This window comes from Pogona vitticeps, chromosome 6 (genome assembly GCF_051106095.1).
Source record: "Pogona vitticeps strain Pit_001003342236 chromosome 6, PviZW2.1, whole genome shotgun sequence".
NCBI classification, from domain to species: Eukaryota; Metazoa; Chordata; class Lepidosauria; order Squamata; family Agamidae; genus Pogona; species Pogona vitticeps.
In genome coordinates, this window is record NC_135788.1 from 543,461 (window position 1) to 568,224 (window position 24,764).

The 24,764-nt window shown below is 60.3% G+C and overlaps 1 protein-coding gene and 1 long non-coding RNA gene across 7 annotated transcripts in view; one reads left to right on the plus strand and one right to left on the minus strand.

The window, feature by feature from the left end:
- On the minus strand, positions 1–11,755 carry LOC140708018 (uncharacterized). 4 transcript variants are annotated; one of them, XR_012088145.2, is made up of 3 exons: positions 11,637–11,755; positions 3,281–3,415; positions 1–312 (listed from the first exon to the last, which is right to left on the minus strand). It is a non-coding gene; the product is annotated as an uncharacterized LOC140708018 (long non-coding RNA). The 4 variants fall into 4 exon arrangements; XR_012088143.2 differs by lacking the exon at positions 11,637–11,755 and adding an exon at positions 11,435–11,570; XR_012088144.2 differs by lacking the exon at positions 11,637–11,755 and adding an exon at positions 3,883–3,968.
- Positions 4,031–24,764, plus strand: part of NOS3 (nitric oxide synthase 3) — a 25,016-nt gene continuing 4,282 nt past the window's right edge. Inside the window, exons 1-19 of one of the 3 annotated variants that reach the window (XM_020800252.3) lie at positions 4,031–4,170; positions 6,163–6,265; positions 8,260–8,411; positions 11,567–11,729; positions 12,706–12,797; positions 12,983–13,124; positions 13,352–13,491; positions 14,243–14,417; positions 14,729–14,830; positions 15,556–15,750; positions 16,508–16,581; positions 17,100–17,244; positions 17,690–17,794; positions 18,198–18,265; positions 20,097–20,213; positions 20,766–20,940; positions 22,073–22,205; positions 22,752–22,830; positions 23,901–24,088. In XM_020800252.3, the coding sequence (XP_020655911.3) occupies positions 4,046–4,170; positions 6,163–6,265; positions 8,260–8,411; positions 11,567–11,729; positions 12,706–12,797; positions 12,983–13,124; positions 13,352–13,491; positions 14,243–14,417; positions 14,729–14,830; positions 15,556–15,750; positions 16,508–16,581; positions 17,100–17,244; positions 17,690–17,794; positions 18,198–18,265; positions 20,097–20,213; positions 20,766–20,940; positions 22,073–22,205; positions 22,752–22,830; positions 23,901–24,088 (2,473 nt within the window). In that variant the 5' untranslated portion in view covers positions 4,031–4,045. Of the gene's footprint in view, positions 4,171–6,162; positions 6,266–8,259; positions 8,412–11,566; positions 11,730–12,705; positions 12,798–12,982; positions 13,125–13,351; positions 13,492–14,242; positions 14,418–14,728; positions 14,831–15,555; positions 15,751–16,507; positions 16,582–17,099; positions 17,245–17,689; positions 17,795–18,197; positions 18,266–20,096; positions 20,214–20,765; positions 20,941–21,066; positions 21,159–22,072; positions 22,206–22,751; positions 22,831–23,900; positions 24,089–24,764 lie in introns of those variants that run through there. The other 2 variants (XM_020800253.3, XM_073002638.2) reach the window with 2 other exon arrangements.

Here is a 24,764-nt window from a genome sequence, read left to right on the forward strand (position 1 = left end):
TTCTTATTTTTTTCTTTCTTTTTTTATTATTATATAAAATCCATCATGTTGATTTAACATTGTGCCACCTGGGTACATCTTATAATCATTTGTTAAAACAACTACCATACACATTACACTCCTAATCTATACAATGTCCTTCTAACCATTGATAGAACAAGTCCCATGTTTGATGATATTTTGTATCTTCTTTTCCTTTGATTTTCAGTGTTAGTCTATCCATTTCGGCGCAGTACAATATCTTTTTAATTGTTTCTTGATCTGTAGGTATTTCTTCCTTTTTCCAGTACTGTGCATATATAATCCTCGTGGCTGTTAAAATATGCAGTATTAAATATACAGTTTGTTTATCAACACTTTCTGGTATTATACCTAACAGAAAGAGCTCTGGCCTAAAATCTACATTCCTTTTGATTATTTTAACAAGCCATATATGTATTTTATTCCAAAAGTTTTTTACTTTATCACAAGTCCACCAGAGATGATAATAGGTTCCAGTTTTTTTATGACATTTCCAACATTTACTTGACCTATTAGAATACATCTTAGACAATCTGTCAGGAGATAAATGCCATCTATAAAATATTTTGGGGACGTGGTGGCGCTGCGGGCTAAACCGCAGAAGCCTGTGCTGCAGGGTCAGAAGACCAAGCAGTCGTAAGATCGAATCCACACGACGGAGTGAGCGCCCGTCGCTTGTCCCAGCTCCCGCCAACCTAGCGGTTCGAAAGCATGCAAATGCGAGTAGATAAATAGGGACCACCTCGGTGGGAAGGTAACAATGTTCCGTGTCTAAGTCGCACTGGCTATGTGACCACGGAAGATTGTTTCCGGACAAACGCTGGCTCTATGGCTTGGAAACGGGGATGAGCACCGCCCCCTAGAGTCGAACATGACTGGACAAAAAATTGTCAAGGGGAACCTTTACCTTTACTATAAAACATTTTATATAAATTCTCTTTATAGGATGTTGCCATTGTCAACTTACAGTTTCTAGACCATAGCTCTTGCCATTTTTCAAAGTCAATATTGTATCCAAAATTTTGTGCCCATTGAACCATCATTTCTTTGACCTCTTCGTCCTCCATTTTCCAGTTTAAAAGGAATTTATATATTTTCCTAATTAGTTTATCATCTGATGTTAGCATTACTTGGTCAAAAGTTGTCTGTTTTTTATAAAAATCATACATTTTTAAGTCCCTTTCATATCTTGATTGTATTTGCATTATAGACCACCACGATGCATCTAATCCCTGGTCTATAAGATCTTGTTTTGGCTTTAATCTCCTATCCGTGTCTAAAATATCTGTATAAGTCAAAAATTTTCCAAAATCCAAAAGGTTTCTCTCTCTCTTCTTATAAACCAGAGCTGGAGGAGATGACCTCATAAATTGGAGGCATCACCTGCAGCTGCCAGAGTGCTCTGCCCGGCAGAGTCAGTGCTGGACCTGTTGTCTGGGGGATTCTGGGAGGTGTAGTCAAAGTAAGCAATTCCCCCCAAGGTCCAGCTTAAACTAAACCCAGGGAGCCAAAATCAGAGGCCACCTGCTTCTTGACAGCTGCCGCTTGGTTCCTCTCTCCAGATCCGCTCCCAAAGGAAGGGAGGTTTTGCTCAAGTTCTGTTTGGGGGGGGGGCTTCAGCCCGGCCAGTCGGTGTCACCCTTTGAAGGAAAGAATTCTCAGCTGCCCCAACCGACAGAGCAGAGGGCAACGGAAAAGCTGGGCCCTCTTTGGAAGGCCCTCCTGGATCTACCGAGAGAGAAGCTATTGTTCAGAAGAGCCAGGCGGCCTGCCCTTCTCCCTCTGAGCTCCAGCGGTCAGAGGGGGAAACGTGGAGGCCCCACTGCCTTCTTCCCCTGCGGGGGGGGGGTTGCCCCTTGGACCTGGGTTGTCCCCTCAGGGAACAGAGGCACCCCTGGTCGGATGAGGCCACAGAGCTCTTCCTGGAAAGCTGGGCCCTCCACCCCCCCCACCCCCCCAGGCAAAGGTGTCCTTTGCATGCCGCTCCAGGAAAGCCAACCCGAAAATTCAAAGCCCTGAATTTCAAACTGGAGTCCTGGAAGCCTGAAAAAGGAGGAGTCCCAGGGGCGAAAGAAGGCAGGCCCTGAGCACGGCTTTCCCCAGGCCACAGGGTGGGCCTTCTAACACCCCCCCCCAAAGAGATTAGGTTGGCTTCAGTAATGGGCCCACGACCTGTGCTCACGACCTGGGGTTCAAATCCCAGGTAGCCGGCTCAAGGTTGACTCAGCCTTCCATCCTTCCGAGGTCGGTAAAATGAGTACCCAGCTTGCTGGGGGGGGGGCAATGTGCAGCCTGTATAATTAAAAATTGTAAACCGCCCGGAGAGTGCTTGTAGCACTATGGGGCGGTATATAAGTCCAATAAATAAATAAAATAAATAAATAAATCCAGTTTGCACCACGGACACAGTGGGGAAACAGGCGTGACTCCGTGGCTCCAGTGAAGTGGACGCCTGAGCAGGTGGTTGTACAGCGAAGGAAGAGCCTGCCGCTCGGGGGAGCGTGCCCAGCCGCCAAGGCAGCCCCAGGTTCTGCCGGCCACAGGCTGCTGCCCGCTTGGCTTCTTGGCCAGCCGGGCTTTCCTGCCCCTCCCGGGAGTGCCCATTTGCATTTCACAGTCATCCGTCGCACCCCACCCCACCTCGCCTGCCCGCCTGCCCGCCCGCCCCCTCCTTCTCTCCCTGCGTGTCGCCTTCCGCACTTCACGGGGTCCTCCCAAGGCTGAGGAAGGAAATGAAGCAGAAAGCAAAGGTGTGGTTTCCCCTCTCCAACACTTTGGAACAACAGGCCCCTGGGCAGGCTGGGCCAAGGTTAATGGGGCTGGGGAGGGGGCGGTCGTGAGGTAGAGATCTTGCTTTCCCCCCCCCCCATATCCTGCAAGCAAGAAGTAGACCTCCTGGTCTTGGGTTCTGGCTGCCCAATCTGAAGCCCCACAACTGAACCCCAGCCCCTTGCTTGTCCCTAAAGGGCATGTTACCCAGTTGACCCTCTTTTGGGGAGGGGGCATTTGCCTGAGCAATCAGGGAATTGAAAAGATACACAACACAGCAACGACACTTGAATGCACAAACGGAAAGCCGCTGGTTGCACTCTTTGGCTACTTCCAAATCTTGAAGTAGCCTTCAGGTGGCCTTCTCTCGGGGACGCCCGCATGTTGCTGATGCCCGGGGACCCACGAGGGAGGTGGGAGGGCAGAGAGAGGGAGCCCCAGGCTGGCACTCCGGACGGTGCCCGTCCCAGCAACAAAGGGGTAAACTAACCTTTTTGGGGCACGTGCCTCTGCCTGGGAACTGTGTTGGCCTCCGTGTAAAGCAGTTGAATCGTGCAAGCGCGGGTGCATCCCAAAGAAATCCTTTGATGGGGAGGCCGGTGTCTTCTGCGTGTTCCCCTGGGGCCTGATACAGGAGGAAAGAGACTTGTGAGACCACACGTCATCCCGGGAGCAGAACAAAACGCGCGGTTCAGCCTGGCGGGGAAATGGTGTTTCACGCATGACCCGAGTGTCTCTCTTTGAGAAAGAGAGAGGAACCGTCTGAGCAAATGATGGGAATCCCACCGGACTTCTGAGTCCAGGCCTGAGGGTCAGCAGCGTCCAGACAGATGTCTGCCTGTTCCTTCCTCTTCCTGCAGGCCCATCCTTTTCTTTAAAAAGAAGAGAGAGAAAGCCTTAGAAACCCCCCACCCCACCCCACGCCCTGCTTTCTTTTCCTTCCAGACACGTCTGCAGAATCTGGCCCCCTGATGGCTGAAGGGAGAGGGAATGGGACGCCCCAGCTTTACAGAGAGAGTCGAGTCCTTCTCCTGCCCCCCCCGCCCCATCCTGAGGCCCTACCCCCTACCCCACCCCACCCCGGCTCCTCACCCCATGGCGACTCCCTCTCCTGATTGTGTCCTGGGCGGATGGGGCAGGAACCGCCGGTGGGAAACGCAGCCATTCCTTTTCTCGGCAGGCAGGAAGAAGGGAGTTCCTGGCACAGCGGCCGCGCTCCAGAGCCACCCTCGGCCGGGACGCTCCGGCCTGAGCCATGGGGAACTTTCAGGGGGGGCTCTCCCTGACCCCCAGCAGTAGCCGCAACCTGTGCTCTCGCCATCGCCCCTCGCTCTCCGAAGAAAGCGACCCTGCCAACAAGGCCAGGCCTGAGCAGAGCAGGTGGGTTGGCTGGAATGGCGGAAGGGGGGCACCTCCTGAAGCCTCTTCCTCTCTCTCTCTCTGCGTGGGTGGTGTGTGGGGGGGGGGCATCCTTCTTGAGTGGCGAGAACCCCAAGCTTCTCTCTGAGTAGCAGGCCACCTGCGCCCCAGGGTTCAAATTTTAGCCTGGGCTTCTGATGCCTTTTCTGGGGTGGACTGCCCAGTGAGAATGGGCTGGGGAGACGGGCCAGCCAAGGAATTCAGCTGAGATACTTTGGTGGCTGCCAGGATGATGATTTCGGCTGATCCTGCTCTGTTCTTTGGAGAGACTGCCTGCAGCCCCCAGAAACTGGCTTCGTTTAAACCCCCAGGAACCCCTCGTCGGATTCCTGCCTGGGATCGCTGGGGCCTGGAGCCTCACTGGCCTCCCAGCTCCTTCTCCTGATGTATCCACAGCCCGTCGTGGGTCGGTTCCCCAACCGGAGCTCCGAGAGGCTCAGCTCTGTTGGGGAGAGCATGGTCTGCGCATGGCTGGCCTGCATGCGGGAGACCCCTTTTAGCTCATGAAGAAGCCTGCGGCTGGGTGGCTTTTGGGAGCCGGCCACCTCCTTCCTCCTCCTCCTCCTCCTCCTCCTCCTCCTCCTCCTCCTCCTCCTCGGGCTGCTGTGCGTGGCGTGGCAAAGCAGCCAGTGGGGAAGTCATACCTGGAGCCTGGGGGAGGGGGGAGTGAAGGGGGGGAGGGCTTCAGGTCTCCAGGTGCCTCTTCAGCCTTTGGACAAAACCCACTTTTTGTTCCCCAAAGCTGCCCTAGGCGGCCGTAGGTGGGTGAAGGGAGGGGGCCTCGGGATGGCATTCAGCCAGCGGCTGGCGCCTTGCTCCTTTGTGCTCCCCCCTCGCCTTTGAGTGGCTTGGCCAGTCAACCTCCCCTCCCACTCCCTTTCCCAATACAGGGCCCCCCAAAAGAGGAGAAAGCTTTCCTTCTGGCTACTGCTGGCCCTGGGACTTGAAGGAGGACAGGAAAGCTAGTGGTCAGCTCTGCAGCCCTCTTAGCTTTGGGGAGCCCCGCCTGCTAACCCTCCTGCCCTTTCCAACTCTTTGGGAATGCCGGGAAGCCCCCCCCTCTCCCGCCTCATCCTTGGATCACTCCCTCGGCTTCCTCCCCCACCCACCTCGGCCCCCTTTCCCCAAAAGCATGGTTCTTGGGCTTGCCCGCCCTTTATCTGCCTCTTTTCCAGCACCCTGGGGAGAAAGACCGCTGCCCCCCCCCGTCCTTGCCCGTCCCTGCCCAAGGAAGCTCTCGGCTCCCCTTGGTCCTTCTCTCCCAAGTCCACTCATTTCCTGAGCGCCTCCTTTGATCGGGGCTGGGGCCCCAGCCCTTTGAGGAACCCTCCCTGGCAGTTGGGGGCTCCTCCGGCTTCTGTACGACTAACCTGAGCCCCAGGGCTGGACGGTCCTTTGGCGACTGGGTTGGCTAATGGCTCGATACAATAGCAACAGAGGGCCTCTGTGCATGTGCTGAGGGCTTTCCTGGCGCTGGGATGCCTTTGCAGCTAAGCTCAGCCCGGAGGGTGGGTGTTTCTTGGCAGCTGGGGACTCTGGGCCCCTCCTCTGTTCCTCCCAAGCCTTCCCTGGCTCTCTTTTCTTAGCTGCCCCCACCCCCCCACCCGCCTTCAAGCCACGTTTCACCCTCTCAGGTCTCCTCACACCTGACCTGCTTTGGGGCACCATCCCTGGCCTCCCTCCCCCCCGCCGGCAGTCCTCCGGCCATGCCCACCTGGGCTTGGTGTCAAGCAAGTGCCCAGCCTTTCTTTGGGGCGGGGGGGGGGGAGAGGCCCTTTGACCCCTCACTCCCAAAATGGCTTCTCTTGGGCTCCCTGTGGTTCTGCTCCCTTGGGGATTCAGGTGAGGAAGGGCCACCGTTTGGGAGCCACTGTACATGCAATGGGGCGAGTGGACGGCCACGTTTCCCCCTGGGATTCTAGGCTGACTTGCCTCCTGCCATCGTCTCCCCAGTTGCCCAGCTGAGCGCCCAACCGAAGCCCCCAAATACTCTCGGATCAAGAACTGGCAGACGGGCAGCATCCTGTACGACACCCTCAGTGCTCAGGCTATACAGGTGAGGGGGGGGGTTCTTGAAGCCAGGGGAGGGCACACCACACTGCAGCTGGGCGTTGCAGAATGGGAGGGGGTGCAATGGAGCCTGCCCCCCCTCCGTCGCATCCCCCCACCTCCTGGCAGCAGAAAGTGCCTGCAGTAGCGGGGGGGGGTTGCAGAGGAGGAGGTAAGCGGGTCACATCCCACCCGAGGAAGCCCCAATTCCCCCCCCCCCCATACCTGTCCTGGCTTCCTTCGTGTTTTTTAAAAGCAGTCCCTCTCAGTCCCTGGAGAAGCTGAGAGGAGAAGGAAAGGGCTCAGCCACTTTCCTGCTCTTTATCTGGCCTCCAGCAACCCAGCAACTTGCGACTGAGTTTTCGGAGGCCCGTGGGCTCCACCTTACTTGGCAGGTGTGGCCCTCAGGGGGCCTGAAACTCTTCTCTGACTCCATCAGGAATGGTTTTGTTCTTTGCTTTTTGTTTTTGAGCTGCAAAACGTGTGCTTCCTGGGCAAGAAGGTCTGTAGACTTCCTTCGCACAATCATTGTCCAATGCCAGCTGGCGCCGGAAGTGGCTGGCGGCAACGCAAACAACCCAGGAGGGTCCTTTGCAGCCCCCAATCCAGAGCCAGGAGTTGCCTAAGATTGCGCCCACCCGCCTGCCCTGCCGCCCGCCCACCCACTCTGCCAGAGACCCCTCCTGCCAAGCTCAGCTCAGCTTCCCCAAAGGGGGCCCAGGAGGGTGGAAGTCCTCCTTGAACCCTTTCTGAACAAGTCATGCCAAGGGAACGTCCAGAGGAGGAGGAGGAGGAGGAGGAGGAGGAGGAGGACACAGGCAGGGAGCTGGGCTGCCCGGGTGGCGCTCTTCTGCCTCTTGCCTGTCCTCCCTCCCTGACTTCTGGAAGGTTTGGGGTGGGTGTGTTTTCCTACCGTCCCCCAGTGCTACAAAGCCCGCCCCCCCCAACGTCTTTGACGGGAAGCTGGAACAGAACCGGCTTCTGTGAAAGTGTTGTTCAGCTCCCAGGATTTCCTGCTAGACCGTGAGGGCTTCTGGATGTCCTGGAGTGCGGTGCTAGCAAGGAACAGTGCAGGTCTGAGCAAGCGTGGGTGGGTGGGTGGGTGCGCAGACCTGCATGCAGATGCATACGCGCGCATATGCGCACACAGAGAATGCACAGGAGTGTCGCAGCACTTGATGCCGTACACACAGAGAGAATCACCCCAGAACCACTTGGCGCCCCCTTGGCTGGGAGGTGAGGGTCCACCCGGGGTCCACAGGATGCCTCCCTAGCCCCGCTTGGCCCCTGGCGAGGGAGGCAGGCCCACCGCCAGCTCCGGGCGGTGGAGTGTGGCGGTTCCAAATAGCTTTCCAGTCAACCCCCTGGTCGGCCTTGGCCGTGGCCTTCTGTGGTGGCAGGGGGTCTGCAGGCAGAGCGTTGCTGCACGCCCACCCTCCATCCTCTCTCCCGGCAGCTGGGGTGGGGTTCCTCAGACCCCCCCCACTCGCTCGAGGCTCTGCTTTGACTCCGTTCCCAGGATTTTCGTCCCCTGTTTCCTGGGAAGGAACCTGGCCTCCTGAGGCTTCGCTCGGCTCTTGTGAGCAGGTGGGGGAGTCGGCAGGCCCTTTGGCGGGGCAGACCCACTGCAGGAAGGGGCACCATGCTGAGCCACGCCATCTTGGGCTCCCTAGAAGGTTACAAACCAGGAGGGCGCTTGAGTCCCCTGGAGCTGGTCCTCCAGCACCAAAGGCATGAAACGGCAGGGGAAGGAGCCGAAGGGCAAGGCAGGCCCAAACAAAGGCAACGGGCCTGGCCGGATTGGCTCTCCTGCCCTGGAAAGCCGGGCTGCTGGCACTGCCCGTCGCCTTGGGCAAGGCACCCTCTGCCCCTGCGCTGGCTTAGAGGATCCAGATGGGGATGGGCACGTGCAGGCGGTCGCTCAGGAGGTCCAGCAACACAGGAGGCCTCTGTGTGAGGTGCCCATGTCTCTCCCCCTATGTCCCCCCTTTCTGCCCTCAGGAAACGCCATGCCAGGAGAAGCGCGGCTGCTGCATGGGCTCCGTCATGTTCCCCAAGCAACTCTTTGCCACCTCCGAGGGCCCCCGGGGCAAGGAGGGGCTTCTGGGCTTGGCCCGCAGCTTCATCCACCTGTACTACAGCTCCATGAAACGGTGAGTCGCGGACCATCTGGCTCTTCCCCTTCTTCCGGCTCCTTGAGCATCCGGATGGCTTGGCAGCAGGTTTGCCCGAAACCCATCCAGGTGGCCTGGCCTTCCTCCCCCTGACCTGGCCGCCCGCCCCCCCCCCCCCAAGACTGCAGCCCTGAACCTAAGCTGCTCGATGGCTCTGGAATTGCCATTTTTGGACCCTTCTTTTTGGAAACGCAATAATCCGGCCGACATCGAAACATGATATGCTTTGCAGCCTTTCCTCTCCTTCTTCAGACGTGACCTGTTCTTTTTGTGGCTTTCATGTGTGGAAGCTCCAAAAAGCAGGCGGCCGCTGAAGGACCAGCTGGGAGGGCAGTCAAAGGAAGTGACTGAGCCTCTTCGGCCACCACGGCCCTTTCATAACGGGGACCCTCCTTCTTGCGGCTTCTGCCCCATCTAGGGCCTCCTTCTGGATCGTGGCCTCCTGGTTGCACCTTAACTGCTCATCTCCTCTTCTCTGCCATGAGAAGAGGCTTTAAATAGTCACTCTCCTCTCGACACCCCCCCCCATCATTTGTGAAACAGTTTTATAATTAAAGGAGGGGAACACTACTTTTATCTCATTGGCTAAAGCACAACCCACGGGGGGGGAGCAAGAACAAAGCGAACCAGGCAGTGGGTGAAACGGGGCCAGCCTCCAGCAATGAGGCTGTTGGGCTGAACTGAAAGCAAAAAAGAGGAGGGAGCCAAGGCGGCCCAAGGCTCTGGCGAGACACGACTTACTTCTGAGTAAACCACGTAGCAGGGCCTTGGCCTTGGGGAGGGGCCTTTAGTGCCCTACGATCAATCCCATGTCATTGCTGCAGGTCTCTGCTTCAGGGGAACTGGGGGGAGGCAATGCCTGGGGGTGCTAAAGGGCCCGGGGGCGGGGGGGGGAGAGGAAGCATCCTGCTTACCCTAAAAGGCTGAGTTCCAGATCATGCTCCCTCCTGCCCCCCCCCCCAGGTCTAGTGGCTCCCCAGATGGGTGTTAGGAGGAACAAACGGTGAACAAACAGTATGGCCAGGGATGGTGTCTGAGGGTGGGGGGCGGTGTGTGGGGTGTGTGGGGGGGGGGTGGGGGGGGAAGGCCTTGTCCACAAACGGTCCCCACTCAAGGACTCTTCTTGGCTTCCATGGATGTCCACCCAGGCTGCTCCCTGGCCTTCCGTCGCTTCTCAGGCAGTTCCTCCGGGACACCCACTCCCCCAGTTTACCAGGGATTGCCTCTTGCGCCCCCCCCCCCCCGCATGTGTGTCTGGGGGGGGAGGAGGGTGCGCGCGCACGCCATGTTCACAGCTTCCCCTGGTCTCTTCCAGGCCCCAGGAAGGCCCTGCTGGTCCTGCGCCTGCTCAGCGTTTCAGGCCACCCCCCCACCCCCACCCCCTTTCTCCCTGGCCGGTGTCCGAGGGCAGGGGTGTCCAGCCGGCTATCTTCCCCCCCCCCCAAGATAAGAGCTGGCCTCTTCCTGCAAGGCTGTTTGTCCAGGATGAAAGGGGCCTGAGTCAGGCCTTCCTGATCCCGGAGGATTATCTCTTGGGCGGGGAGGCTGGGGCCACCCGGGCACCACTGGCTCACACGCCCCCCCCCAGCTGCTGGAATGTGGCACAGATGGGATTGCAGGCCCACCCACCCTCGCTTCCTTCCCCCTCCCGCCCCGCCTCAGGATGAGACCCCCCCCCACACACACACACACACAGCCCTGAGCTACTGATTTTCTAGGCAGCTGCTTTCTGGAAGCCCCGAGGCCCCTCCAGAACTCTCAACCCCCCCCCCCCCGGCCAGAGAGGAGCTGCCCAGGAAGGACTGGTGGGAAGAGAGACCCAGGTTCTTGCTGAGGAGACCTGTGGGCTCCTCAAGGCATCCCACGTCCCTGCAGCTGGAGTCTGGAGGGAGCCCGGCCTGCTTCTTGGCCCTCAGGCAGCCCCGTCCGGGCAGGGCTGTGCTTGGCCGAGGGCGAGCGACCCCTTTGGCCTCCCTGTCCAGGCCCAGCCTGGTGTGCCCCCCCCCCCGAAACGCCTCCTCCTCCTCCTCCTCCTCCTCCTCCTCCTCGGGGCCTCCCTTATCAAAGGAGGGCTTTTCCTCTCTCTGAGCCCTTTCTTCCTGTCTCCTCAGCAGCGGCTGATGTCACGCCGGCTCTTTCTCACCCTCGCCACCCCCCCCAGCAGAAAACATATTCTGGGGACTCCAACCAGCTTTATCTCAGCCCAGAATGGAAAGGTCTCTGGGGGGGGGTGTTTCCCCAGCACAAACTAGAAAAAACACCCCACCCTCGCCTGCATTCGTCTGTGCCTGCGAAGGTGCAGGGCAGTGCTTGGAAGACCCGCCGGGGCCTCCTCTGAACATTCACGGGGGGGGGGGGGGAGAATTGCAGGTTCTGGCTTTCCGCTGTTCCGAAATGAACGCCAAGTGGAAGAGCCCCCAGGAAGGGCCACCGCGGGCCGGGAGGGGGGGTCTGCCCTCCTTCTGTCTGCCTGTGAGCCTGGAGGGCCCCTTAGCACCCCCCCTCCAGGCATGGCCTCTTCCCCCCCCCAGTTCCCCTGAAGCAGAGACCTGTCACAATGAGGTGGGATTGATCTTACAGCACTAAAGGTCCCCCCCCCCGGGCCGAGGTCGGGCTACATGGTTTACTCAGAAGTAAATCTGGTCTCGCCAGAGGCTTCCGCTCCTTCGGCCTGTCAACCTGGAGGAAGCCCATGGCTGTTCTTTGGGGGGGGCGGAGGCAAAGGCAGAGATACCCCCACCACCCCCTGGGCGGGCAGCTGGGCACGCTCTGGTTCTGCGCACCATCTCTGCTGGTGGCTGGGGTGGTTCCTGGAGAGGGTGAGCCGCCCGGGGGGGGGGCTTGGGCCAAAGCGCACGGCTGGGGTGGAAACCCTTCCCTGCCTCGCTCTCTTGTACCCGAGGAAGAAACTGCTGGTCCTTCTGCCCCCCCTCCTCTTCATCACAAGGAGGGTTGGTCTCTTGGCAGCATCCACGTGGGGGGGGGGTTTCCTGCCTGCTCACCTTTGCAGGTAGAAAAGCCACTTGTTTTGTGGGCGTTCTCTGCCGGGTGCTCCAGTTAGTGTGTCCAGGAGATCTTCTCCAGCAGGAGGAGGCGGGACTGAACGAGCGCCCCTTCTCCCCCCCCCCCCGCAGCTCGGAGTCCCAGGCCCACCTGCAGCGCCTGCAGGAGGTCGAGCAGCAGATTGCAGAAACCGGCACCTACCAGCTGCAGGAGGCCGAGCTGATCTTCGGAGCCAAGCATGCCTGGCGCAACGCAGCCCGCTGCGTGGGCCGGATCCAGTGGAACAAGCTCCAGGTGAGCAGGCAGAGTGGAGGGGCCCCCTTCCCCTCCCCCCATCACAGCTGCAAAGAGCGGCGTTCAGGAAGATTTGATCAGGCCAAGGAAGATGTGTGTCCAGCTATGGGGCTCTGGTCTATTGCTGGAGGGGGGGCATAAGAAGGAAAGAATAAAATAAAAAAAAAAAAAAAAAATAAGAAGGAAAGAATTTGAGTCTGGGGGGAGGTGAGGTGATGGCCGTGATGCCCAGCTCCACTGAACATCCTCTTCCTGCAAAGCCTGCAAGGGGGGGGGCAAACTGAACCGCCTCCTCCTGCCTGCCTTCTTACCTCTGTCTCCTCCCACCACCACTAAGAGCCCAGTCGTCTCCCCGCCCCCAGCACCCCCCCCCAGGTCCCTTGGACATGCAAGAGATGGCTCAGTCCCTGGTGACCCTTCTCCCTCCTGAGTTCCTTCACCCCTTGTGTGGCGGCCCTTCTCTCCCTCGCCACCCACCCCACTCTTGGCCCCTCACAGCAATCTGGCTTGCTCTCTTGGGATGGGTGGTGCTAATAGATGCCACCCCCGCCACCCCACCCCACCCCGTCCTACCCTGGACAGGCACCCACACAGGTGGCTGGCCTTGGGCGCAGGGCCCGTCTGGGTGCGGGGGCTTCCACTGAGCTCTCCCTCCACCTTTGCCTTGCCCAACCTGCCGCTGGGGTCCTCTTCCCCGCCCCCCCCGCCACGTCCACCCACCCGCCCGCCAGCCTTCCAGCTTCTCAGCTCCGTGGCCTCCCCTTCTCCTCCCTCTCTGGCACAGTGGGAGCAGTTTGTGCCACAAAGGCGAGTCTCCTCTTCTAGTGAGTGGCAGAGGAGGGGCAGCCGGGAAAAGGGGCCTCAGGAGTAACCGAGCAGAAGGAGGGATGGGACGGGCGAGTGGTCCCCCCCCTCTCGTTGCTGGTTGCACGTGTCGCTGCCCCTCATGTGCCCATTTGGCATGGTGCTCTTGCAGGTGTTGGACGCCAGAGACTGCACCAATGCCCAGGAAATGTTCACCTCCATCTGCAGCCACATCAATTACGCCACCAATCGTGGCAACCTGCGGTGAGTGGCTCTACTCCAGACCCCCAACCCTTCAGCTTTACTTCTGGTGACAGCCACGCAGCTGGGAGAAACCAGCCAGGGGTGGACGTGGGGCTTGGTGCGCTGACTCCCTGCCACGTGGCAGGGGGACTCGAGAGGGACTCAGACTCAGCCCCCCCCCTGTGCGTTCTCCCCTCCTGCCCCAGGTCAGCAATCACTATCTTTCCGAAGCGGATTGCCGGCCGTGGCGACTTCCGCATCTGGAACCAGCAGCTGATCCGCTACGCTGGCTACAAGCAGCCCGACGGCGCCGTGCTGGGAGACCCGGCCTCGGTGGAAGTCACGGAGGTGAGAGGCGTGGCTGTCGGCCCAGGAGGGCTGGGGGCCCCGACCCTCTTCCCGCAGCTGCTTTGGGGTGGCTGCCCATAAGCCAAGCAGCCAACAAGGAAATCCGCCCGTGACCTTTCCCCTCCCCCCAGCAGGGGCCAAGTCCTCAAGGGCCGAGGACCCCCTCCCGCTGCTGGTGCCTCTCCAAGGTGTCTCCTCTCCCGTTTTCTCTCCCTCCTCCTCTCCAGCTCTGCATCCAGTACGGATGGCGGCCCCCTTACGGACGCTTCGACGTGCTCCCCCTCTTGCTGCAAGCCCCCGGTGAGGACCCCGAAGTCTTTCCTCTGCCGGCCGAATTGGTCCTGGAGGTGCCCATCAGTCACCCCACGTGAGTCCAAGGCACGGGGGAAGCGGTGGGGTGAAGCCTCGGGGTTTGCACGTGCGTGTTGGGGGACGGAGTCCAAGGCGACTCCCGGCTGGGCCACCTCCGCTCTGGCTACACCGATGGGGGGGGGCCTCCCTGTCCCGTCCCGTCCCGTCTGCAGGAGGCCAGGAGAAGCCCTGTTGGGCCAGAAAGAGAGTGGCCGCCTTGAGCCGCAGCTGGCCCAGGGGCAGATGAGCCACCTGGCTGAACCTGGCAGGAGCCCACTGGGAGAGGGCTTGGCGGGGGCAGCCTTCCTCCCCATGATCACGGGGGGGGGGGAGTGTGTGTGTGTGAAGGCAGGCGGTGGACAGCAGGGGCAGCCTGCTTGCAGGAGCGCTTGATGGCAAGAGGGGACCCAGGTGTCCAGCTGGCCAAGGGAGACCAGGTGACACGAACGTCTGGGGCTGTGCCTGACCGCTCGCTGCTCCTGGAGACTTTGGCCGGGGGGGTGACCTGATGACCTTGGGGGGTCTCTTTTTTTGACTGTGCCGTTCTATGATCCCGGGACCTGCCGGTCAGGATTTGGCCCCTGCTATGGCTGCCACCTTCACCTGATGTTTCCGAGGACTGAAGCAGGGCAGCACCTGGCAAGCACAGGAAGGGCCCTGCCCCTGATCGGGGGGGGGAGGAAGGTTCTGGAGAGTCCCCTCAACCCCCCCCCACCCCACCCCAGGGTGCCTCCTTGAGCTCTCTTCCCTGTGTGGATCCTCTGCAGGCTGAAGTGTTTCGAAGAGATGGCGCTGCGCTGGTACGCCCTCCCTGCGGTGGCCAACATGCTCCTGGAGATTGGGGGGCTGGAGTTCCCGGCCGCGCCCTTCAGCGGCTGGTACGTCGGCTTCGAGATCGGCATGCGCGACTTCTGCGACTCCCAGCGCTACAACCTCTTGCAGGTAAGGTCCACCCCAAGGACCCACCCCGCCTAACCCCAAGGCGGCCGGCTCAACTCTCGTGGCACTCGAGCCACGGAGCGCAAGACGGGGCACCCAAAGGCCCACCAGGGCTTCCCTGGGACCACGCGGTGGATGCCGTCCTCGCCAGGCACAGGAGCCAACAGCAGAATCTCAGGTGGCCTTCTGGCCTGGCCACCGGGGCCACTCTTCCCCCAGCTATCCTGCCCCTCCACGACTCACGGGAGAAACAGGAAGGGGGGCTTGGTAAATGCCTTCTCCTCCCTCACCCCTGCTCTGCCCATGTCTTGCAGGAGCTAGCCGAGCGCATGGGCCTGGACACGGGCACGACCCTCTCCCTGTGGAAGGACAAGGCGGCCGTGGAGATGAACGTGGCCGTCTTGCACAGTTTCCAGGTGGAGATATGGCCCAGGGGTGGGTGGGGTGGGGGCTAGGCTGGGAAGGAGGGCCTTGCTCCCGGGATCCCCTGAGGAGAGGTGCGTGCTGGGGAGTCACTGCCCGTCCCCCTCACTGGAAGCATGTGCTGGGATGGGGGGGCGCTGGAGAAAACGAGGGCCGTGGTGGACCTTGGCTCAAGTGGCTGTTGAGAGCCCCGTGGCCTTCTCCTTGCTCAGGGTCTGGGGGTGTGGCGGTGTGGCCTGTGGTGGGCAGGGCACCCCCGTCTTCGGTATAGATGGAGCTTTGGCCCTTTAGCTGTGCAGGAAGGACCCTCTCCCTCCCCCTGAGCCAGCCGGACCCTCACCGTCCCTCTAGCCCAGCAGGACCCTCGTGCCTGCGGGACTCCCCCGCGGTCGCAGGCAAGAGCCTTTCCTGGCCCACCCCCGCCCCCCGCATTCTCTAGTCGGGGTCTCCCCTCCGAGCTCTGACTGGGCCTGTCCTCCCTGCGTGTTTTCTGAAACCAGTCACGCCCATGAGTGCTTTGCCGGTGGGGCAGTGGGTTTGGCCAAAAGCTGTGCCATGGGTCTGTATCCCCACAGTGGCTTGAAAAACGTGGGCAACACGTAGGTAGAGTCGCCCTGCCCCATATGCTTAGGGGCAAAGCGTGGCTTTTCGTGGACCGCTGCCCGGGAGAGGTGGGTCTCCTCCTTCTCCCCCTCTGGATCAGGCTTCTTTCCTCCAGCTCGCCAAAGTGACCATTGTGGACCACCACGCCGTGGCAGAGTCCTTCATGAAGCACCTGGAGAATGAGCAGAGGATGCGTGGGGGCTGCCCAGGGGACTGGGTCTGGCTGGTGCCCCCCATCTCTGGCAGCCTCACGCCCATCTTCCACCAAGAATTGCTGAACTACCAGCTGACCCCTTGCTTCCGGTACCAGGTAAGCCCTCCTCCCTCCCTCCCTCCCTTCCTTCCTTCCTTCCTTCCTTCCTTCCTTCCTTCCTTCCTTCCTTCCTTCCTTCCTTCCTTCCTTCCTTCCTTCCTTCCTCCCTTCCTTCCTTCCTTCCTTCCTTCCTTCCTCCCTCCCTCCCTCCCTCCCTCCCTCCCTTCCTTCCTTCCTTCCTTCCTTCCTTCCTTCCTCCCTCCCTCCCTCCCTCCCTCCCTCCCTCCCTCCCTCCCTCCCTTCCTTCCTTCCTTCCTCCCTCCCTCCCTCCCTCCCTCCCTCCCTCCCTCCCTTCCTCCCTCCCTCCCTCCCTCCCTCCCTCCCTCCCTTCCTTCCTCCCTCCCTCCCTCCCTTCCTTCCTTCCTTCCTTCCTCCCTCCCTCCCTCCCTCCCTCCCTCCCTCCCTCCCTCCCTCCCTCCCTTCCTTCCTTCCTCCCTCCCTCCCTCCCTTCCTCCCTCCCTCCCTCCCTCCATCCCTTCCTTCCTCCCTTCCTTCCTCCCTCCCTCCCTCCATCCCTTCCTTCCTCCCTTCCTTCCTTCCTCCCTCCCTCCCTCCCTCCCTCCCTCTCTTCCTTCCTTCCTTCCTCCCTCCCTCCCTCGCACACACACACACACACACCCTGCGGCCATCACCCCTGCCACGTAGGGACCTTTAGGGTGGGTGGGTCAGGGACCCTAAGCCATGTGTCCAGATGGGCTTGAGCCCCATGGGGTCAGCCTCCGTTCCTCCCGTCTCTCTTCTCTTCCCCCATAAGACTGACCCCTGGAAGTCCTACATCCCCAAGGGCACCACCGTCACCCGACGGAAGACCTTCAGGGAGATCGCCAAGTAGGTGCTCTCTGGGGGGTGGGGGGTGGGCCAGGGGGGGAAAGGTGGAATGTCCTGCTTCCCGGGAGGGAGCAAGCCTTCCCAAAGGGATGGAGCTTCCATGGCCAGCTGCAGCCTACCTCTCATTGGTAGAAAGGCCGCTAGGGGGTGGGTGGGACAAAGGAGGCCAAGGCTGAGCCCTTTGCTCTGGCCTTCGAGGGCCCCAATCCCATCATGTGCAATGTGACCCCTGGCTTGGCCCCAAGGGAGGGGGGCACACAGAGAACCTGGGACCTTTCTCCCCAGCCGAGCCATTGCCCCCCCTCCCCACCCTGAACATGCCCGATTTGGTTTGGTCTCGGAAGCTAAGCAGGGTCGGGCCAGGTTCATACTTGGAAGGGAGCTGGCTAGCCTTCCTGGCTCGCAGGTGGACTCCCCCCCCCCCTGCAGGGGTGGGTTCCCTGCCCACCCCCCAGAAGAGAAAAGGGTTTGGGTCCAGAGCACCTTCCTCTCTACCTCCCCCCTCTCCCCCCCGGCAGTGCAGTCAAGATCTCAGCGAAGCTGATGGGCCACGTGATGGCGCGGCGGGTCAAGGCCACCATCCTGTATGCCTCCGAGACAGGGAAATCCCAGGCCTACGCCATGAACCTCCAGCAGCTGTTCAAGTGCACCTTTGCTCCCCAGGTAAGCCAGTGGAGGTGGGCAGAAACGGAAGCAGCTGTGTGGGGGGGCCTTGAACCCTTTCCCTCCCTGAAGGCTGGCCACATAGGGGTGGGCAGGCGCTCCAGATCAAGGGAGGCACCCAGTGGCATTCAGTTCCTTAGGCCCACAATGCCTGGGGCAAAGTATCCCTCTTGCAGGGCTCTCAGCTGAGCTCCTGGGTGGGTCCAGGTCTCTGTGTGTGTGTGTGTGTGCGCGCGCGCGCACGTGCGCATGCACGCACCAGCGGGTATGAAGGGTGGAGGTCCACAGCAAAAAGCACAAAGCACGCCAGCCACCCAGGGGCGATGCTGTCAGCTGCTGCTCTCAGGGGTCGGGTGGGGCCTTGAGTGTTACTGTGCAGCCCCCCTGCCCCACATCCTTAGCCCCACGTCCCACCTGCCCCTCTCTCCCCCCCTTCCCACCGCAGGTGCTCTGCATGAGTGACTATGACGTGGTGTCCCTGGAGCACGAGACCCTCGTGCTGGTGGTGACCAGCACCTTCGGCAACGGGGACCCCCCCGAGAATGGAGAGGTGAGGGCTGTGCATGCACCAGGGGGTAGGGAGGGGTCTCTTTCTTGTTCTTTTGGGGGCTCTGACCCCCAGAGGCACCCCAGGAGGAAAAGGGCCCCTGGAGGGAGTCACGGAAAGCAGCTGGGCTATTGGTGGCTGGCAACGTTTCCTGATGGTTTCTGTTCTGTTACTACGGTCTGCAAATTTCTGGAAGGGTGAGGTGACGCTGGTGGAGATGAATTCCCTCCCCTCTCGGGGTGAGGAGGGCTTGGAAGAGGTCAAGGGATGATGGCGCCTCTGAGTGTCCAGAGGCAGCCTCCCTCACCGCCAGCAGGCATTCAGCCCCTCTGCACCTCCTTCGGCTCAGCCCCTGCTCTCTCTCTCTCTCTCTCTCTCTCTCTCTCTCTCTCTCTCTCCTCCCCAGGGCTTTGCCAAGGCCTTGATGGAAATGTCATGTCCTTATCTGGAAGCGACCGAGCCAGAGATGCAAAAGTATGTCCTGCAACCCTCCCATCTTTTCCCAGGAGGTGGATTCAGATCCCCTTCTCCTTCTGATTTCCATGGCCTTCTCTCCTTGGAACTTTGAGAAATTAATCTAAAAAAAAACCCCACCCCACCCCCCCAAATACAGAACACCTGGGTGAGTGTTTCATTCTGCACCTGTTCTCCAAGCCCTGTCCCTGTGAGGTCCTCTTTCCAGGAGACAGGAGGGTCCTGCCAGAAAGTTCCTTTCAATCAGCCTTTGGCTTTGAGCAGAGCCACTGCGTTGCCCGAGGGTAGCGAAGCAAATTTAAATACACGTGCTGCTTGCAGAGCCTCAGCAAGGGCGCCGAAGGGTTCTTCCCTGGACCTTCCCTGTGCGGACGGAAATGGCTGGCCATTTAGGCTTCAGTCCTGCATGCACAGGCTTGGGTTGCGCGTCAGCCCCAGTGAACGTGCCGGCACCCGTCTCCAACTCAGCGCACACAGAACTGTGCACAGCAGGCAGAAGAGAAGCCATCGCCCCACTTTCTGGCAGAGAGTTAGACCAGGGTAGATCGGGGGTGGGGGTGCCCCCCTTGAGGACTGCTCCCGCTGCCAGGGATCTGCCCCTGAGCGCCAAGGGCCCGACCGGAAGGCCCTTTTGCTCCACATTCCAGCCGTGGGTCAAAGGTTCATCTGGGGGGCAAAACTGTGGCCCCTTTGGGGAGGCCGGCGTTCCCATCCCGGGTCCATCCCTCCCACCAGATGCAGGCCTGTAGTCCGGGACAGCGCTGCCTAGAGGGCGGGGCCTCCCTCCCCTCCCCTCCCTGTCCACATGCATCGTTCTCTTGGCCACCTTCCTGGCTGATTAGCGGGCGCTCCATGCAGCGCCCAGGGGAGCGTGGCCATGGTGATTGGCAGTGAGCTACATGGGCCGGATGAGGCTGGACATGCCAATCCGCCCGAGGGGCCTCGGTCCCGCTTCGCACCCGGCTCCCTCCCAGCCGGACTCGCAAAAGGCTCACCTCCAGCCTCCAGGAGCGGAGACTAATGGTGTCGTCCCTTGCTGGGGGGGGGAGAGGTCTGGGGGGAGCAGAATTGTGCTCCCCTCCCTGCTTCCTCTTCAGGGACTCTCTGTCGCTCCAGACATCACCGGGTAAGAAGAGGAATGGTTTAAATCTTTTCCTCTCCTTTCCTAAATGCTTGCACCTCCCTGATCTCAAACATGCCTCTCCTCTGTTTTCGGCGCTGGAGGTCTGCTTCGGGCCATGCTCAGATTTATTTACAAATATTTGTTAACCACGTACGTTGGGGGACCTCAAAGTGGTGCTCTGCAGCAGACACTGACCAGATAGCATGGTGGGTTGAAGACCCCCCCCCCCCGGGCAGGATTTTGATTCCCCAGGAGAGAAGCACTCCCCCCCCCCGCCAATTGCCCTTGGGTAAGCTGCGTGACGATCCCAGAGCAGCCCCTGCAAAAGGAATGAGGAAAATCATCTTTCATATCTAGGAAACCCAGCGAAGGATTTTCTGGCCAACATACAGATCCATGTGTTCCTGCGTTGAGCAGGGGGTTGGACTGGATGGCCTTGCAGGCCCCTTCCAACTTCACTTTTCTCTGACTCTATGCAAGCAAAGCACATTGGGCACAGAGGCCGAGGACCAGCGGGCGATGGCGCCATCTGAGGGAGACATCCTGGGGGGGGGGGCTGCGATGAGCCAGAAACCCCAAACGCAAGGCACCTGATCCTGAACCACAGGCTGCTATGCAACGCATGGGCTGTGGGGCCCTTGAGTGGGCTGGATGGAGCCAGCCCCCTCCCTTTTAACTCTCTCTCTCTCTCCTCCCCCCCCCCGCCAGGAGCTACAAGATGCGCTTCAACAGCATCTCCCAATCTGACCCTTCTGTGGCGCTCTGGAGGAAGAAGCGCCGGGAGTCCAGCAACACCGACAGCGCTGGATCCCTTGGAACCCTTCGGTAGGACCGGAGGGGAGGCCGCGGGGAAGGCTGCTGGGGCACGAGGGGCCCACACAGCCCAAAGCCTGGCTCAGGGGAGGGTCCTGGGGTGGAAGAGAGCCTCAAGGACTCTGCTCGTGCCGAATGGGCAAGAGGTGGCGTGCATCACAAAACATTTTTGGAAGGGGGTGTGTCTGTCTGTCTTTGCAACCAGCCCATGGAAATCAGCCTCCTCCTGGCTGGCATGAGTGACCAGCGTTCAGAAGGTCTGAGCTGAGCTGAATTCAGGCCAGGCGAGGGGAGCTCTCCCTACTGGCTTTGCGTCCTTTGGATCCTTATCCCTTTCGGCTCCAGCAAGGAACAAGAGGCAGCAGAGCTCAGACGGATGGCGCCAAACCTCCAAGGCCAGCTGGCCTTCCGGGTGCAAGACGGCCAGTGCGGGGTTGCAGGGGGCGGATTGCCTTCTGAGCCCCACTGGGAGGAGGAGGAGGGTGGTGGTGGAGGTGGTGGTGCCCCCCCCACCCCCACCCTTCACCCTGCTGGCCCTTCCTTCCTTCCTTCCTTCTTTTCTAGGTTCTCTGTCTTTGGGCTGGGCTCCCGCGCTTACCTCCACTTCTGTGCCTTTGCCCACGCGATGGACACTCGCCTGGAGGAGCTGGGGGGCGAGCGGATCTTCCCCATGGGGGAGGGGGACGAGCTGTGTGGCCAGGAGGAGTCCTTCTGCACCTGGGCTAAGGGCGTCTTCCAGGTGGGCCGGCTCGCCCTGGCTCTCTTGGGGGGTGGGGGTGGGGATGCAAAGATTGTGTTCCATGGGGGAATTAGGATTCTATTTCTGGGGTAGGAGGAATCATCCCTTGCCCCCCTCTGCTCTCAGGAAACGTGGCTGCCCTTTGTCGGGGGAGGCAGAGCCGTGGCTTCACCAGCTGACTGAACTAGGAGGGGGCCAGGGGCTCCCTTGAGGGCAGGGTGAGCATCTGCCCCTCAAAAATGTCCCGGGCGGAGGAAGGCGGGTGTGTTTGCCAGCCCTTCAGCATTTGATCACAACGCTTGCAAGGGCCACATGCCTTCCCCTCCCTCTCTTGACGTGGGCTGGGTGGTGGGTGGGTGGGCGGGTGGGCTTTTCCCAAACCAGTTCCTCAGCTATGGTGGCTTTCTCAGGTCCCCCCTCTTCTGAGATCAGGGCACCCCGGCTGCTTCTGCCCCTTAGCAGCCTCCCCATGTGGGGGGGGGGCACATCCAGGACAGGTCCAGGGGAACTGGCAGAGCAGTCCATGCCAAGTGGTGCCGCAAGGGTAGAAGGTGGGATGCCCTGGTGCTCCCCCCCCCCATTGCAGGATCTGGCCAGGCCCAACTCTGCTGAGCTGCCAGAGTCAGAGGAGCTTGGGTGCCTCGGCAAGGCATGCGGGCACAGAGGGAGGCACCGTTCCTGGCAAGGAAGGCAGAGGCCACCAAAGCCAGGAGCCCTCCAGCCAGAGAGAGCCCACGAGCCGGGCAGCCTGGCAGGCGGAGAGAGCGTGGGCAGGGGGATGGTGCCACCTGGTGGACAGCGGAGGGAGGGCACCCCCTGCTGCCTGATGGTGGTGGGTGTCCATTCCAGCTACTGGGGGCCCGCCAGGGGTTTGCCCGTGTCAGAGGGGATGAGCCTCCACCCCTTCCAACTGGCGGCCTTATTGCACCCACCCTCCCCCACCCCCCAGAGGGCCATCAGCTCTGACCCAGCTCAATGAACACGGAACACGCCCCCAGGTTGGGAGAGCCTTTTCCTGGCAGACAAGTTGCACCCCTTTGCCCTTGGCGCCCCCACAACCGGCCTTGTCGCTGCTGCCGGGCTGTCCTCCCTGACCCTCTGCTCCCCCACCCCACACCTGCCCCCCCTCCAGGCGGCCTGCGAGACCTTCTGCGTGGAGTCTCAAGCCGAGACGGCAGCCTCCGAAGTCTTCACCCACCGCCGCACCTGGAAGCGCAACCGCCACCGCCTCCTGCCCCACCCGGGCTCCCTGGACCTCCTGGCAGGTATGGCTGGCCGAGGGGGCTGCGGGCACCCACCTCCCCAGCCCTCAGCGGCCGGCTCTCTTTATAGGCTTCCCAGCCTTGCCTCCCTCCCACCCTCCCTCCCTTTCGGCTGCTCTGGAGGAGCCCCCGGCTGTGCGCCCTGCGCTGAACGGATCTTCCCCTCTCGGGCTCCCTGAAGAAGGAGCTCCAGGTAGCCTGAGGTGGAACGTGCGGGGGGTGCGCACCTGTCTAAAAGGCAGGATTTGTGCTGAAGACTCCGGCCCCCTTGTTCCATCAAGAGTGTGGGAGAGGGCAGGGAGTCATCTCCTGATACTGAGGGAGCACTCTGCATATTCCCAGAGGCACTCCCTCTGATTCCCTCACCTATTCCTGGTTCAGATCCCTCAACATTGGGAGTATGCAGTTTTGCAAAACTTCGGCTCCCCTAGGCCATCTCCCCCCCCCGCCCACTCACCCACCAACCTCCAGGGCCCTCTTGTGGGCCAAGCACAGCCGGAGAAGGCACCTCCACTGATCCTTTTGGTCCCCCCCTCCCCAAAAACACAGGTCTGACCCACGTGCACAAGCGCAAGATTTTCCCCTGCCACCTCCTCTCGGTCAAGAACCTGCAGAGCCCGGAATCCAGGTGGGCAGCACGGGTGTGTGTTTGTGTGTGTGTGGTGTGTGTTTCCCCCACCCATGCAACGACCCCAGGAGCCGACTGGCCTCCTTCTCGGGAATGGGATGGGGGGGGAAGGGGAGAGGGTGCCTCCCTCCCCACGGCAGGGAGAAGCAGGACCGACCCTTCGTGGCTCTTCCACCGCTTCCCCTCTTGGCCGGCTGGAGCCAGAATAGAAATGGCCTCCCCCCCTTTCACCCCCACCCTCAAACCAGGCCAGAAAGGGGGGGGTGGCCAGGGGGGTTGCATGCCCCCCCCCGCAGGAGCAGGCCTTCCTTCTAGTGCACAGCCTGTGGTGGGAGGGACTTCTGGGGAGCCTTGGTCCCGCGTTGGGATGCTGCGGCCCTCCCACCCCCGGTGCACCGTTTTGTAGCCAAGGCCTTCCCACGGGGGGGGGGGGGGTTGTACACATGCATGTTTGCACGTACATGCGTTCACATCAACACGACCGCTTTGGGCTCCTTTATGAATTTGTTCCCATCGTATCCCATCGCCAGTCCGTGGCGCTCCTGTGGGGGCCAAGGGAACAACCCGAAGCCCCTTTTCTGAGCCCAGCCAGGCACTCTGAGCGGCTTGGGCTGAGGCCTCCCTGCTGGGCCCAGGCTGGCGAAGGGGAGGCCCCCCTCCCTCCCTCGGCGGGACCCCTGACTGTGGCAGGCGGGCGACCCTTTGGCTCAGCTGAAGGGGGGGACTGAAGGGGGGCTGCTTGCTCAGGGCAGCCGACAGTGCAGGTGTAAAAGCACCCCTCTCCTGCTGCTGTGGGTGGATGGGGCCTGCTCCCTCGTCAGCAGATGCTCTGCAGAGGTCTTTGCTTTCCCTCAAAACGCCTTCATGAAGAGCATCCCTCCCTCCCTCCCTCCGTCACCCAGAACCCATTCTTCAGACAGATCTATATAGCAATTATGGAGGGGGCAGCGGACTGGCCAGCACCCACATGCCCTAGTGTCCACCTGCTTTCTCTCTCTCTCATGGCTCACTTTCTCTCTTTCTCTCTCTACCCCTCCACCCACCCACCCACCCACACCTGGGTCCACCAGCCGATCCACCATCCTTGTGCAGCTGCAAACAGAGGACCAGCCGGAGATGCGCTACCAACCGGGCGACCACGTGGGCATTTTCCCTGCCAACAGCAGGGAGCTGGTGGAGGACCTCCTGGCACGGGTTGAGGACCCACCGCCCACAGAGGAGGCCATGGCTGTTGAGACCTTAGAGGCTGGCACAGAGGGTGAGCACAGTGGCCGTGGGGCGTCCTCTTAACCAGTGGTCCCCAACCTTGGGCCTCCAGATGTTCTTGGACTACACCTTCCAGAAGCCTTCACAACCACCTCTGCTGACCAGGATTTCTGGGAGTTGAAGTCCAAGAACATCTGGAGGCCCAAGGTTGGGGACCACTGCTCTAAACAAGGGGACTCACATTAAAATACAGTGGTGCCTCGCTTAGCAATTGCTTCGTTTAACGATCAAATCGCTTAGCAATGACTTTTTTGGAGCGATCTTGTGCTCCGTTTAACGACGGTTCCTATGGGCGATTTTCGCATAGCGATGTTTGGGACCATGCTTCGCATAGCGATGACAGTTTGGGTACCCCTGTTTTGCTTAACGATGGTTTTGACAGCCTCATATTGGCTGTTTTTTAAATGTTTAAAAATGTTTAAAAATTTTTAGAATGCTTGAAATCATAAGTGCACTTAATAAACCGTTTGTTAAGCTAATTTGACTTTGTTCCGACTCTTTTTAAATTTGTTGTAATTTTTCCGCCATTGAGATGCATTGAATAGGTTTCAATGCATTTCAATGGGGGAACTGTGTTTCGCTTAGCGATGTTTCCTATGGCGATTTTCGCTTAAGGACGGCAATCCGTTCCCATTGGAACGGATTATCTGGTTTTCAATGCATTTCTA